The sequence below is a fragment of the Enhydra lutris genome, unplaced genomic scaffold (genome assembly GCF_002288905.1).
Source record: "Enhydra lutris kenyoni isolate GAN:26980312 unplaced genomic scaffold, ASM228890v2 scaffoldscaffold81, whole genome shotgun sequence".
NCBI classification, from domain to species: domain Eukaryota; kingdom Metazoa; phylum Chordata; class Mammalia; order Carnivora; family Mustelidae; genus Enhydra; species Enhydra lutris.
Window position 1 is genome coordinate 3,750,122 of NW_019154165.1, and position 13,707 is coordinate 3,763,828.

Below are 13,707 nucleotides of genomic sequence, written 5' to 3' on the forward strand. Positions count from 1 at the left end.
TGGCATTAGGTTATGGCCCTTTCAGCTACTCTACTGTGTTATGTTATATAAAGAGCAGTGGACTGGAAATGAAAACTGTTTTATTCTGGCTCCTTTTAACAGTGTTGGGTAAGTAGCCTTCCCTCTCTGGCCCTCAGCTTTTCATTTTGTAAAATGAGAAAATAGAATTAATTATCTCTAAAATTCCTTTCATCTCCAATGTTCTGTGCCTGATATGACTCTACAAATAAGAAACCAATACTCAGTGCCTCCATCTCCCAGTAACAGGAAACATCAAAAACATTTTTAAAGAATGGCTTTTGTATCCAGTTATCTATTGCCACTATAATGCTGCATACCAAACCACTCAAAATTCAATAGATTAAAACAATAAGCATTTACCTAGTCCTTGAGTCTGCAGATTGGCAACTTAGGTTGGGTACACCTGCGAAGTTCTTCTACTCTTAGAGGGCTCACTCATTTGTCTGACAGTCATTTGGTAGTGGGCCAATCTAGAATAGCTATGGCTAGGATGACTAGGCTATGTTCCATATGTCCAGCAGGCGAACTCAGGCATGTTCTCTCAAGATACGGCCATGAAATGAGAGACAAATAAAAAACACACAGAGCCTCAGGTATTCTGGATCAGAAATTGCACACCATTACTTTTGCCAGATTTTATTAGGCAAAGCAAGCTATGAAGACCACCTAGAAAGAAGGGGTAGAGAACAGGTTCTGCCTTTTATTGAGCGGAACTCCAAAGTCACATGGCAAAGGGCAGGGATTCAGAGAGGGGTAAAACACTGGGACACTAGTGCAATCAATTTACTATATTCTTCTAGCCAGATATATTTTCTCAATTCTTGCTTCTCCTCATGCCTCCATGCTCAGCATGTAGTACCTATTTATTGCCTACTTTTCTTTTAACTAACTCAACATGTTTCTTGAACACCTGCTTTGTGCAAGGCACACATTCTTAGGTTGTTGGAGTATAAAACTTTCTGTAAGGGTAGCAGAGCACAGCAGGAAGAGTATAGGCTTTTGAGTAAAGACGAGAGCTGTGTTCATGTTCTGCCTTTGCTGCTTACCAAATCCAAACTGCTTCCTCCTCTAAAAATGAAGGAAACTACCTCAAAAGGTTCATGTAAGATAAAGGTAGCATGTAGAAATCCACAGCACATAAATAAGATTCATTCCCTCCTCCTCATCTTTGATTCTTATTCAGTCCTGCCCTTTAGCAACTATACCTGTCAACAAGACTGAAACAGTACATTCTCTCAACATGAATCACATCTGCAGACTCAAATTTACATTTCTAGCTATGATTTTTACTATACTTAAGACTCATATTTCCAGTTGTTTTTAGGATATGGCCACTTTGATAGCCAAACTCAGCACCTCCCCAACTATTCTCAGGAATACACCATTCTTCCAGACCCATGGTTAGAAATATATTGGCACTCCTTTCTTCTCTCTACCTTACTTGCAATCCAACTTTTCGATATGTCCTCATTTATTCCTTTATAAGTAACTTTCTTTGAGATAGTTCCCTGCTCCAGAACTTTTGAAAACATCCTATTTCCTACCACAGTACTCCCTATTCCTACCACAACTACTCACCAATTTCCTACTTTTCAATACTTACCCTCAATAACTTGGTCTCATCTTATCCACCAACTTTATTTCCCAAAGTTAGTTGAATTCATTTCAGTATGCAAGCTATCATTAGAAAAGGATCAATATTTACATGAAGATCAACTTTCCAATTGTGTTCTTGAGACTGGCTTTATCACCCAAGGCATACTACTTCACTTATCTGAGCCTACTTTCTTAGCTATAAGCTTAGAAGTTTTATCTGCCTTGTAAAGTGAAATATATAAAGGCAGCTAGAAAATTTTCACAAAGCATTCTGATATGTACAGGACAGTGACACACTTGCATATGTGTAGATAGATGGCTTTAGACTTGGCTGCTACCTCTCATCTTTCTTTTTAAATATTCCCTACCATCTGGAATGTCCCCCTCTCCTCTTGGATGATACAAATTCTCTCAATATTTCAAAGACTTTCTCCTATACTCACTGACCATTCTAAGGTTTTATGTGGTACCAAAAATAAGAATCACAATGCATTTCAACTATGAGTGTGCACGGATGGTGAGGAATTTGGTTTCTCCAAGTAGATCATAAACTGAAGGCAGAAACCAGTATTGTCCCCAGCAGATGGGTGAAAACCCAGTTTCCCACCATATTATTAAGCTACCTGATTGATGTGGCTTAGTTTAAGTGGGTAGGTATGATTTTAATTTGGCAAGGAACTAATATAGAAGACTATGGAGTCATAAAACCTGAGTTTGAACCCAGGCTGTACCACTCACTGTGACTCTGGACAATTTATTTAACCTCCCCAAATTCCTAGGTTTCAAAACTTTGAAATAAGGTTAATAACAAAACTTTAAAAAGCTGCTGTGATTAGAAGAGATACTGTTATAAAGTAGCTAACATAATAGCCTGGTGTATATTACTTGCTCAGTAAATGTGATTTAAAATTACTGCCTGTCCAATCCTACACAGCATTCGGTACTGTCTGATGACAATATATTACATCTGAAAACAGTATGTAGCAAATATCTGTGTCTTTCAGCTCAAGAATGGACATGTACAAAATCTCCTTTTCCAGTGTTTTTATTTGCAAGTTTAACATTCACAAATCATCTTACAGATTTACTCTTTCCATAGGTTCATTATTTACAGGAAAGATCAGGATTAAAATGGAGTACTGAAGAGAACCAAGAAATTACCAGCAGTGATGGCACAGAGCACAAAGGCTCTGAAATAAACAGAACAGAGTGAACAAGAGTAGCATGTGGTTACTTCCTACCAGGTGGAACCATTGACTTCATTAAAGCAAAGCCCTTACTCTGTTATTTCCCCCACCTAGTTTAACCCAATTAAAAAAGAATTTTATTCTCACACTACTGCTCTCTGAGGGCTTAGAAATATAACTGGTATTATAAGTGACTAGATGCATCCCCTGACTATAAGCACCTGAATAAACAGGTTAAATTTTGATGCACTAATCTTCCCTCTGGGAGAATTAAAATGAAAGAGGCAGAAGTTGGTTGACTCTTAAGACTTTGGGAAAAAGAAGAGGAGCGTGCGTGCGTGCATGTGTCAGGTGGGGGAAAGGAGACAAAAGGAGCTGAAGGTGGGGGAAGGCAGGAAACCTAACTCTTTCCAATGTACAACTGCTCTTGTGTTTTTCTCAGATGCTAATATAGTGTTCTATTACTCAGGGGAAAAAAAAAGAATGAAAGTTATCTATCTCCAGTCAGTTGTAGGGTGTAATGGCTAATTACAGGGAGCATACCCATACCCTGGGAAAAGGGTATATTCATTTCATGTACATAACAATGCAATTCAAAACTGTGTCCTACTATGCTCCCATTTAGTGTTTTCCTATTTTAAATCAACTTACTGTGTGACCTTGGGCAATTTACTTAACCTTTCTGTGACTCAATTTTCTACTTGTAAAATGAGAATTGTAGCACTTTTTGTTATGGAGTAGAGGAGATACATAAAAAGCACTTAAGAATAGTGCCTGGCCAAATCAATAGAGACAGAAAGCAGACTGGTGGTTGCCAGAGGCTGGGGAGAAGGGGAAAAGAAGTGATGCTACTGGATATGGGATTTTACTGGGAGGTGATGAAAATGTTCTAAAATGAGCTAGTGGTGATAATACACAATTATGTGAATATACTGAAAAAATCACTTAATTGTACATCACTTTAAAAGGATGAATTTTATGGTAAAGTATATCTCAACAAAGCTGTTATAAAAATTTTTAAAAAAATAGAATATTGCCTGGCACAATGTAAGTGCCCAATAAATATTAGCCATTATTAGTAGTTATATTATTGTCATTATTATTACTTAGCCATCTTATGGCCTGAGTAAATCCCTAGAAATTCTTTATTTTCAATAAAAGCCCACAGAATCTAGAAAAGTATTTCTAATTTACATACATGAATTAACATTCACAGATTTATCTCTATCCAAACTGTCTCAGAAATTAACAGTCTAATTAAGAATAACAATTTCAGTATTTTACTCTGGAATAAAACAGCTCATGCAATGGATGTCTGATCATATCATTATAGCATGTAGATAAATTCCAATGACTTGATGTCACCCAAGGACTTGAAATGACAGGAGATTTTCATTTTCATCTTCAGGAAGTCCAGGTACAATAAGTAGTTAGATTATAAGAAGTATACAATCAAATCTTTAACTATAGGCTTGCTAGCCTTCTAATCACATCTGGGAGATACTTTATAAAAAGATAAATATAGTAAACAGTAAAATGCTGACTGGTCCTATGTCCTGTGACAAGCCCACCTTGCCCAACAACAGAAAAATCCATCACAATAAAAAGATCCTAATCAATTCATGTAATAAGACTCCCAAGAGGCAAAAGACTTAACAATTAATGGTTGACATTTAAGACTACACTGCACATTCTAATACGTTTGCATCAGTTGAGTTTTTATAATCTGAAGAGCAATTATATCCAGTCTTCACCTTCCTATTGCTAAAGAATGTTACAACAGAGGCTCAGTCTCAGAAGTAGGGGCAACAAATGACAACCCATGACAGTGATGCACCACATTCAGCAAGGATGCAGTATATTTGGTAATGATGCTCACACACTTGAGTTTCATCTAAAGCATGAAACTTCCCAATTACTAGAACAGGGTTTCCTTTGTTAAAATCCCTTTCTCTTCTAGTCTTTCTTTCTATAATTAGCCATGTGCCTTTGCAGCAAACCAGGGAAAGCTGTGTTGAGGGTTACAACTTCCAGATAATCAGGTCTTCTGCCACAGAGAGCAATGCACTTTTTTGCATATATTAAGAAAATAATCATTTATACCATAAAACTGACCATTCATTTTCAGAAAGATAATCTCCATTTTACCCATCTTCATTTAAATCAAATGAAACCATTCCTTAAATCACCCAAGAGCAAGAGATTAGCACACAGAACAAACTGCCTTAACACCCAATATAGCCCCCTCCCCCCCTCCCTACCCATAAAACTGCCACCCCTGTTGTAACCTTAAAAATTTCTGACCAAAATATTTAGCCTGAGTAAAATTCGGTAGGCAATTCCCTTTTGAGAAACATGATCATTTCTTTAATTTTACATTATAACCACTGGGACAGATTATGAAATAACTTTGGAAAAGAGAAGTTTTCAGTAAAGGTTGGGAAATTTCAGACGATGGAAATGGATGATAACTTAAGGACCAATTTCAAAATCAAAACCAGTTTCAAAATATTGTCTTCACCAATTCAAGACTGAAAAATTGGCTTTGTGCTCACCAGGTTTATTTTAAAATTTAGCAGAGAGATTGAAATGAATACAAATATATAATAACCAAAACCTCTGGAGAAGGCTGGGATTGAGAGGACCAACTTTGAAATGCTCAGTTATTTAGTGATAACTCCAAACACCCATTTGTCCTAGTAGTGTTCTTGGTTAATCTGGGAATGGACAAAATATGTTTTTAAAATTATATATCCATGTGTAGTCTTTAGACTAAAAAATGAATAAATATTTAGATTCCATGATAAAGAAAAACCATGGAATAAATTCCTATCTTTATAAGTAACTGTATATACAATGAATGTTTTCTGCCTGACTCCTAATCTTTTGTCTATTAAGAGTTCTTCAATGTGCAATTTATAGATGGCAGTAGTTCATATTACCCTAAAGGAACCCTGTTTAGCTTCAAATCAGCCTTTCCAGACACTCTGCTCCCTGAAAAGCCTTCACACTTGTGTGTATAAATAGCTGAGAATACAAGTAGGTGCACATGTGCAAAAAAAAGTACTTGTCTAAAGAAGAGCTAAGCAGCTTTACAAATAAAGTCTAAAACCAAGAAAATAAATTGCCATTCCCCAACCCAAAAAGCACATCTAATGAAAAAACTGTTAAGACCACTATGAAGAAGTGGCAGCTGTAAACCATGGCATCCAACTTCATGCTCTAAGCATCTAGCTGTTCTGTGAACCAGCCATCAGAACACTAAATCCCTCCATGTGCATGGGGTTAAATGCAGGCTTCTGATTTAGCTTTACTTTCTAGTTAAAGCCCAGACTACACAAAATAACGAGGACTTCCTTAGAGCTATGCTGTGTCCAAAATGCCTCATTCTACCCTGAAGAAGAAACAAGTGCCCAAATGATAATATGCATTAAGGACCTACCAATCTAAATTTCTGAGGTCTCCCACTTGGATAAGTTCAAGCACTGGTCCACCAAGAGCTTCAATGACAGGAAAATTACATATTGACTAGTAACAGCTTGCATATTCAGAGCTAGGGAGCAAAATTAAAAACTAGAGTGTCAATGAGGTGCTGTTAATAAGCATGGTGGAAAGGGAACCATACAGAACAACTAAAGAAGCTGATTCTTTACCTGTCCTTCGCTTTTTTAGAAAGCAACAAGTGCAGAATTTTCTCCGGTCAAATTCTGAATACTGGTTAATGCATGTTTTCTCCTCTGCAATTATGAAGCCCCTTCCCAACCTCTGTCATTGCCTTTTTAAGCCTAAGAAAGAAATAAAACAAAATGGATAGACTACCCATTCCTATTTATGAAAAGAGAGGCATATTCTAATAGTCATAAGGCAATGTGTTTAAGAGCCGCACCTGAACTAGTATTCTCAAAACTGAAAATACAGCAGTTAATTCCACTCAACTGGCAGGATGTATCCACGTGTTTCCCAAATCATTGGCTGTCACTTGAATGGACCACAGTGACCCTATCATGCCTTAAGGCAGCACTATACTGCATATACTACATATTTTAAAGAAATAACATCAAGAGGCAAAGGACAGCCTTTCAAACAACGGTTCCTTATAAGCAGTGATGGTGCTTTATGGCTCCCTTTTAATATCCTCACATACCAAATACCTCCAAAATTACACAAAAGAGGGCCAGAGGGAAAGCTCCATGGTGAACTGCATCTTTCAGATGAGCTTTCAATTCACTGGTTTTTAATTTCCATTTCCTGATTTACTGAGGAGTGAATGTGAGAATCATCCAACTGATGACAAAATAGAACAAGAAAACAGGATAAATGGCCAGGGCTTTGCGGTTTGGAGGCTGGCTATCGGCAAGAAAAGCTGTAGAGGCTAAACAAAACAAACAAAACAAAATGGAATCTTTAATATAATAAGATTGTCACAACCACTAACATTTACTATACTTTAATGTGCTTGGCATAGTCTGGAACACAGAATTACACAAAAAGTTCAGTTATATTTGTGACCTTTGGGGAAAAACGCATTCTGCAGCATAGTTTTCCAGACAGTTGAGAGCTACTTGTTTCCAATACTAAACTCTGAAAGTTGTCAACCATTTCACATGAAAATCTTTCTAAAAGGAGCTTCCTAACCTTTTCTGAGAAGTTACTGACCTGTGATGAATACACTGAGAAAAATGTCTAAGGCGAGTTGCTCCTATGGCAAATGGCCTCATACTGCTGTGCTTCTTGAGTAATTGTTCTCATTCAGTTATCGGCTCTTTAGATGTTATCCCTCTTGTCCACCCAGGAAATGAGACTCAACCTTTCACACATCTGATCACCCTTTGCAGGCAATCTTTCCTGAGCAACCATCACATATCCTCCCATTGCAGGCAGAACGGCCCACACACATCCTCTGTGTCCCCACCATATCCTGCACAGACTTCCATCTCCCACCTAGGACACCTATTGCTCTTAAGTGTTTACATGTCTGGCTGCTCCACTATGTTATGAACTCAGGATAGAGACTGTGCCTAACACAATGCCTTACACATAGTTTGTGCTCAAAGAACTATCTGCTGAATTAGAAAATGGAATGCTTATAGGAGCCTCTCTCTCTTCTAAGATTCTACTTCCTGAACAGCTATAAGCCTGGACACCAGATATTTACAACTACAAGTATGGTAAGTTATCAGACCCTAAGTGAGGGAATGAGGGGGTTCTCCCATGGGTGAAGCACTCGAGCTTAACACACAGTATTTATAATATTAATTCTGGCATTCTCAGACTGTATTTTTGAATTACTTCTTGGATTTTAACCATGTTCCAGAGCAAATGTGTATGTTAATGCACTTAAAAATATTAGGCAGTCTGTCTATCCCATGAAGTAAGAAGCCAGTGAGCAGTTCTAGTTGAAGGTAGAATTTTAAGAGAATTTTAGGAATGCAATAACAATGATCACATAGCATTCACTGCCACCACCATAGGCTCTTCCTAATCTTTGGCAGAATTTTCTACTGAAGCAGAAAAGTACTACATGATAATACACATAACAACCTATACTGAGAGGTGGTATAATACAGTTCTAAACAGGTGTGTCACCTGCTTGGGTTTGAAACATAATTCCCCTATTCACTAGTTATGTGTCCCAGGACAAGTTTTTTAACCTCACTGGGTCTGTTCCTCATATGTAAAAATGGGACTAATACTACTACTTTTTATTTGAGTTGTGAGGGTTATGTGAGATAATACATATAAAGCACTCACAACAGTGCTTGGCCTAGAATAAGCAATCTGTAAATGCTGGCTACTATTCTTATCATGATTAATTTGTTAGGAAAAGGCCCAAGTCATTTCTTAAGTCACCTATGCCTCCTATATGCTAGAATCTGAGCTAGGTCTAGTGTAATCTCCTTTCCTGACCCTATCGATTATTTAAGAATAAAAAAGAAAGGATATGACCCTCCACAACTCACAAGGCCAGATATCCAACTCTGGTAAGATGGAGAGCATCCCTATCATTGCCTACTTGGAGAAGAGGGTTCTGTGGATGATACTGGCAGGAATCCTATCACTCTCATATGACTCAGGAGTTACACTGCACCTCATCTGGTTGTCATCTCTAACTCATGTTTTTGTCTGCTTTGCTACTGTAGAGATAAGTACATTCTTACCTACTATAGACCAGGCAAACATCACGATCACCACAAAAAAACGGACCATGAAGTTTATAGGTCCTGGCTCGGCCAAAAGCACCAACCGGCAAACCAGCATTGCCACCGTCAAGGGAAGTATACAGTAACCCAGCACACAGAGGCTCTGAAAAAAAGATCTAAAAAATAACATACATCTTTAAAGATCATAAATATAGTTGATCTGTATCATGATACAGCTTATTTCACAGATTTCTATATATCGTAGATTGTTACCTTCCTTCAAATACATAATACCTATACCCTAACATTGATTCTATAAGGAGGCTTCTGTATTAAGCATAAGCTTTAATTTTTCTCTCCCTCTACTCTTTCTCCCTTCCTCTCAAACTCCTTGAGAGTCAACCACCTAGGGTACCAGATGATCTACTCTAATTCCTAGAGACTTCCTTCTCCCATTTAACCTCTAAGACAGTGGTTCTTAATCTTTTCTAGTTTAAAGACCTGGTTGAGAATTTGTTGGAAGCTATGGACCATCTCCTCCACAAAATGGACATAATCTTCTAACACAAAAAAAGTCTCCACATGATTTCAGGAGCTGGAGAGAGCATCTGAAGCTTATCATAAGACCCTAGATAATTTAAGGTAAGTTAAACTAAGTGATCTCTGTTAGGTGGGTTTAAGAGAATTTCTCTTTAGCCCTCATTTATTTTCATTTTTTTTTAAAATACCTAACTAGCCAGACTTCCTTAAAAGTCTAAGATATGCTACCTGGCAAGGCAAAAAGTACATTTTAATAATACTCACATGTTTCCTCCAAGAAGTTTTGAGTTGAGGGTGATGGTAACTGCACCAAACCAGACAATGACAAACACTTCTGCAAACTGGGGTCCTCCATCCTTTTCACTATCTATAGAGCTTCTTTGAAGCATTCTGTGAGAAGGAAATGGCATGAGAATTGCTTCATCTTTTATTTACAGCAGTAAAGTTAAAGCAAACTTTGAATCAGGGAGCTGTCCTAAGCCTCACCTGAAGATCTATAATATATAGGTTGTACGAAAGCAAGATGTCAGAAATATTTGGCAAGGCTCCCTTATTTCCAATTCCAAATGCCTCAGGACTGCATGGGTCACCACTTCTGGCCTTGGGGGGATGTGTAAATGGATTACTGAAGACGTTTTTGGTTAAGCAGAGGTTATAAACTGAAGGGTCAAATGTGGCTCACAGACATGGAGTTATCAGTCCGTAGAAGATTTAAAATGGGTTTAAATTCAAGTGACAATATTTTTAAATTGGGAGGTTTCACTTAAAAATACGTATTTCTGGATTTTCTTGAAAAACCTGAAGAATTTCTAACAGTGGGCCTACATTCCTACATGGCAACAACTGGGAGCAGTTGACTGACATAGCAGCAGGTCCCTTCACAAGGGGCTTCAGGTCACCAAATCATGTACACATTCAGGTTACTTCTCTACCCCTTAGATACATTTGCATTTGTAATCCTTCAGTTAAGGCTTTAGTTCTGACATTTGTTTATTATTTTTTAAGATTTTATTTATATGAGAGAGAACAGAGCAAAAGAGAAAAAAATGAGCCGGGGTGGGGGCAGAGGGAGAGGGAGAAACAGGCTACCTGCTGAGCAAGGAGCACGACCGGGGACTAGATGCCAGGACCCAGGATCATAAGCTGAGCCCAAGGCAGACACTTAACTGATTGAGGCACCCAGGCACACCTAGTTCTGACATTTCAGAATGGAAAGAGTCTATAAACCTATCTAGTTGATTTTTTTGAATCAAAACACAGATTATTACTAAAAGACTTTGCTTTAAAATGGAGTAGTTGAGCAGGCACTGATGTATCTTCTCTTTGTCTAAAAATTTTACAGACATAAACTTTTGAATTGTGGACTAGAACACTTGGACTGAATGTTATTTTTTTCCAGTAACACCAAACTCACAACCTCTTTTAGTAAGTCTTGCCCTGCTATGCTGCTTGCCAGGGCAGGCTTCTGTATTCTGTACCTGTACGTACTCCATTCTGAGTCCTAACAATCCGATGCAAGGAATGCTGGCACTGATCACTTGTTGTCTGGAATCTCTACTGCTTTGGCCTGGTATGAAGGGAAAACATTAACGGGCCTCGAAGGCAGGAGATCCAGAAAGTGATCCAACTTTTGTGATTAGGTATGTTAACTAGAGTACATCACTGGATATCTTGAGACTCCAGTTTTCCTCTCTGCAAATAAATTGGGCTAAACTACATAATGTCTAATGTAAATCTTTTAAAACTAAAAAAGCATATGCTCAGTCATTCTAATATAAACCTGTCCATCAAGGCATTGGAGTATTGCCCTTGATGTGGTTATTAAAGGCATAAGAAACAGCACTCTACATTACTGCCTAAATTACCACATGTTTAATTCACATTAAAAAATGGGCTGAGAGGGGTGCCTGGGTGGCTCAGTGGGTTAAGCCTCTGCCTTCAGCTCAGGTCATGATCTCAGGGTCCTGGGATGGAGCCTCGCATCAGGCTTTTCGCTCAGCAGGGAGCCTGCTTCCCTCTCTCTCTCTCCCTCTCTCTCTGCCTGCCTCTCTGCTTACTTGTGATCTCTCTCTCTGTCAAATAAATAAATAAAATCTTTAAAAAAAATGGGCGGAGAAGCCATTAAGAAATTTGTTCAATTTAGAATCATAAAAAGTCAAGCCTAGAAGGGATCCTCAGCCATCTCCTTTTATAGATATGGAAAAGGAGACCCAGAGGGGTTAGGTGGGAAGAGATGTAAAATAATCACAGAGGAAGACAATGGGCAGTCAAGGAAACCTGAGGTTGAATCCCAAGTCTACCACTGATTGTGTGATCTCGGTTCAGTCCCCAATCTCTTTGAACCTAAGCTTGTTTGTCAAAAAAAGAAAATAATATTCTTGCTATGAGGATAAAATAAAGAGAAGGTATTTAAAAGTTTTCTGTAAATCGGAAAAAAATCATTATACACATTTTGGTTCTAAGTAGTCCAAAATTGCTCTGGTGATAGCACAGTCAGGATGAGAAGCCAGAAGTGAATCCTAACGCAGTATTTTTTCCACACTACCAATGGTTATATTCCCCTCTCCAATGGAACTATGCTCTCCTGTCCTCTCCCTTTACATACAATATGTATGGAAAGCCTAACACTTTAAAGTATGATCTTGCTTTGAACTTGAACACTTCTACTCTTCCTAATTTATTCTCATTCTCATTCATATTATTAAGATTTAAGAAGAACTAGGTTTACAAATAAACAGTACTTAAACCTATAAATATTTAATTCACTTAGTTTACTGATGGGGAGGTGCATGAGAGTAAACAAATGGCATTTCAAGAGAAATGGCTAAAACAGGCTAAGAAGTTATTGGTAAAGAGAGAGGAGCGTAATTTTCACATCTTTAATTCTATCACTCTTTGAATTGATCTGGAAAACTACTTGACTTTTTAGATTGAAATCATAAGGAGTACAATATATCATAGAAATCCTAAATAAAATATTCAAAATTTCCCTCAATTTTGAAACTCCACACAAGAAAGTATGGTCTATCTCAAATTGCAGAGGAAGGAAATATAAGTACTTACAATGCAAGTGTCACACAAAGGATCAAAGGGCCCCACAGATCCCCTACAAGGCAAGAAAAAAACAGAAACTGTTAAGAAACAAGTATATAATATCTTCTATCTTTATTCCAATTATTTACCTCTCCCAGTCTTGGAGTTCAGACATCAAGGCTCTTTCTGTCTGCCCAAGCCTACCCAACCTCTCCTACCCCTCTACCTGCCCTCCCTGCCCCCCGATTCTGAATGCCCTTCTTCATATATCCTTTTAATTTTGTTAACTTCATAGACCACAAATGACCCCTCTTCCACCTACTAAGCCACATTCCGACATGCTATAAAGACCAATGGGCCAGAGGTCAAAAGACTTCGGTGCCCCATCTTCAGAAAGACTAGAGCCAAGTCACTCCATCAAACTGAGACTACATTAATATAATCAGGTTCACCTCAAGAATATGAGAAATGAAGCTGAGAAGGAAGTGACTTCCCCAAGCATATATAATAGTTAGGTATGGAAGTGGGACCAGAACCTCGGTCTTCTGAGTCTTACTCCAAGTTCTTTCCACTCTGCCACACTGCTTCCCTTTCATAATCATTACACTGAACTAGTATGGAACTGCTGTTTGTATAGGTGAGAAAACAAGTCTATATTGGTAATTTCATAAGGTCAAATCTTAGCAAATAACACGCAACTTTTAGAAAAGTATAAAAGGCTCTGCCAACATCAGATCTAAGCACAGTGGTTCTCAATTAATAGCTGTTAGGTAAATTCATCAGCCAACAGTTCAGTAACATACAACTTACAACAAAATTACCTTCCCCAACGAAATTGAAAAAAGATAGATATACCATTTCTAACTTTCACCTCTTACGTACATAACTTTAAAGCAGTATGCATATGTACATACTTACATTTTTTTCCCACATTATATAAGTAATTTTGACACCACTGTGGAAAGTTTGGAAAAGGTATAAAGAAAAATCATAATCCTAACACTCTGATAAAATACTGTTTTTCTTGTTAAATTTTTGAACTTATCAACTAAAAAAGTAAATTCAAGTATAACTGATACTAATACACTTTTTAAAAAATACACTTAAGTTCTTTTTAATTCATAAAAATCTGTAATAATTAAAACTATTTTCTTATTTTAGTAGAATATACATATATTCTACTAAATAAG

At 37.6% G+C, this 13,707-nt stretch overlaps 1 protein-coding gene across 3 annotated transcripts in view; it reads right to left on the reverse strand.

Moving 5' to 3' along the window:
- Positions 1-13,707, reverse strand: part of LOC111161034 (Yip1 domain family member 6) — a 72,027-nt gene that overhangs the window by 28,573 nt on the left and 29,747 nt on the right. Inside the window, exons 4-7 of one of the 3 annotated variants that reach the window (XR_002641521.1) lie at positions 12,548-12,590; positions 9,749-9,874; positions 8,963-9,120; positions 6,458-7,176 (exon numbers count right to left, since the gene is read on the reverse strand). Coding sequence is in view for 2 of the 3 variants with exons in the window: in XM_022524484.1 (XP_022380192.1) it covers positions 7,058-7,176; positions 8,963-9,120; positions 9,749-9,874; positions 12,548-12,590 (446 nt within the window). In the remaining variant the exon portion in view is untranslated. Of the gene's footprint in view, positions 1-5,070; positions 7,177-8,962; positions 9,121-9,748; positions 9,875-12,547; positions 12,591-13,707 lie in introns of those variants that run through there. The other 2 variants (XM_022524485.1, XM_022524484.1) reach the window with 2 other exon arrangements.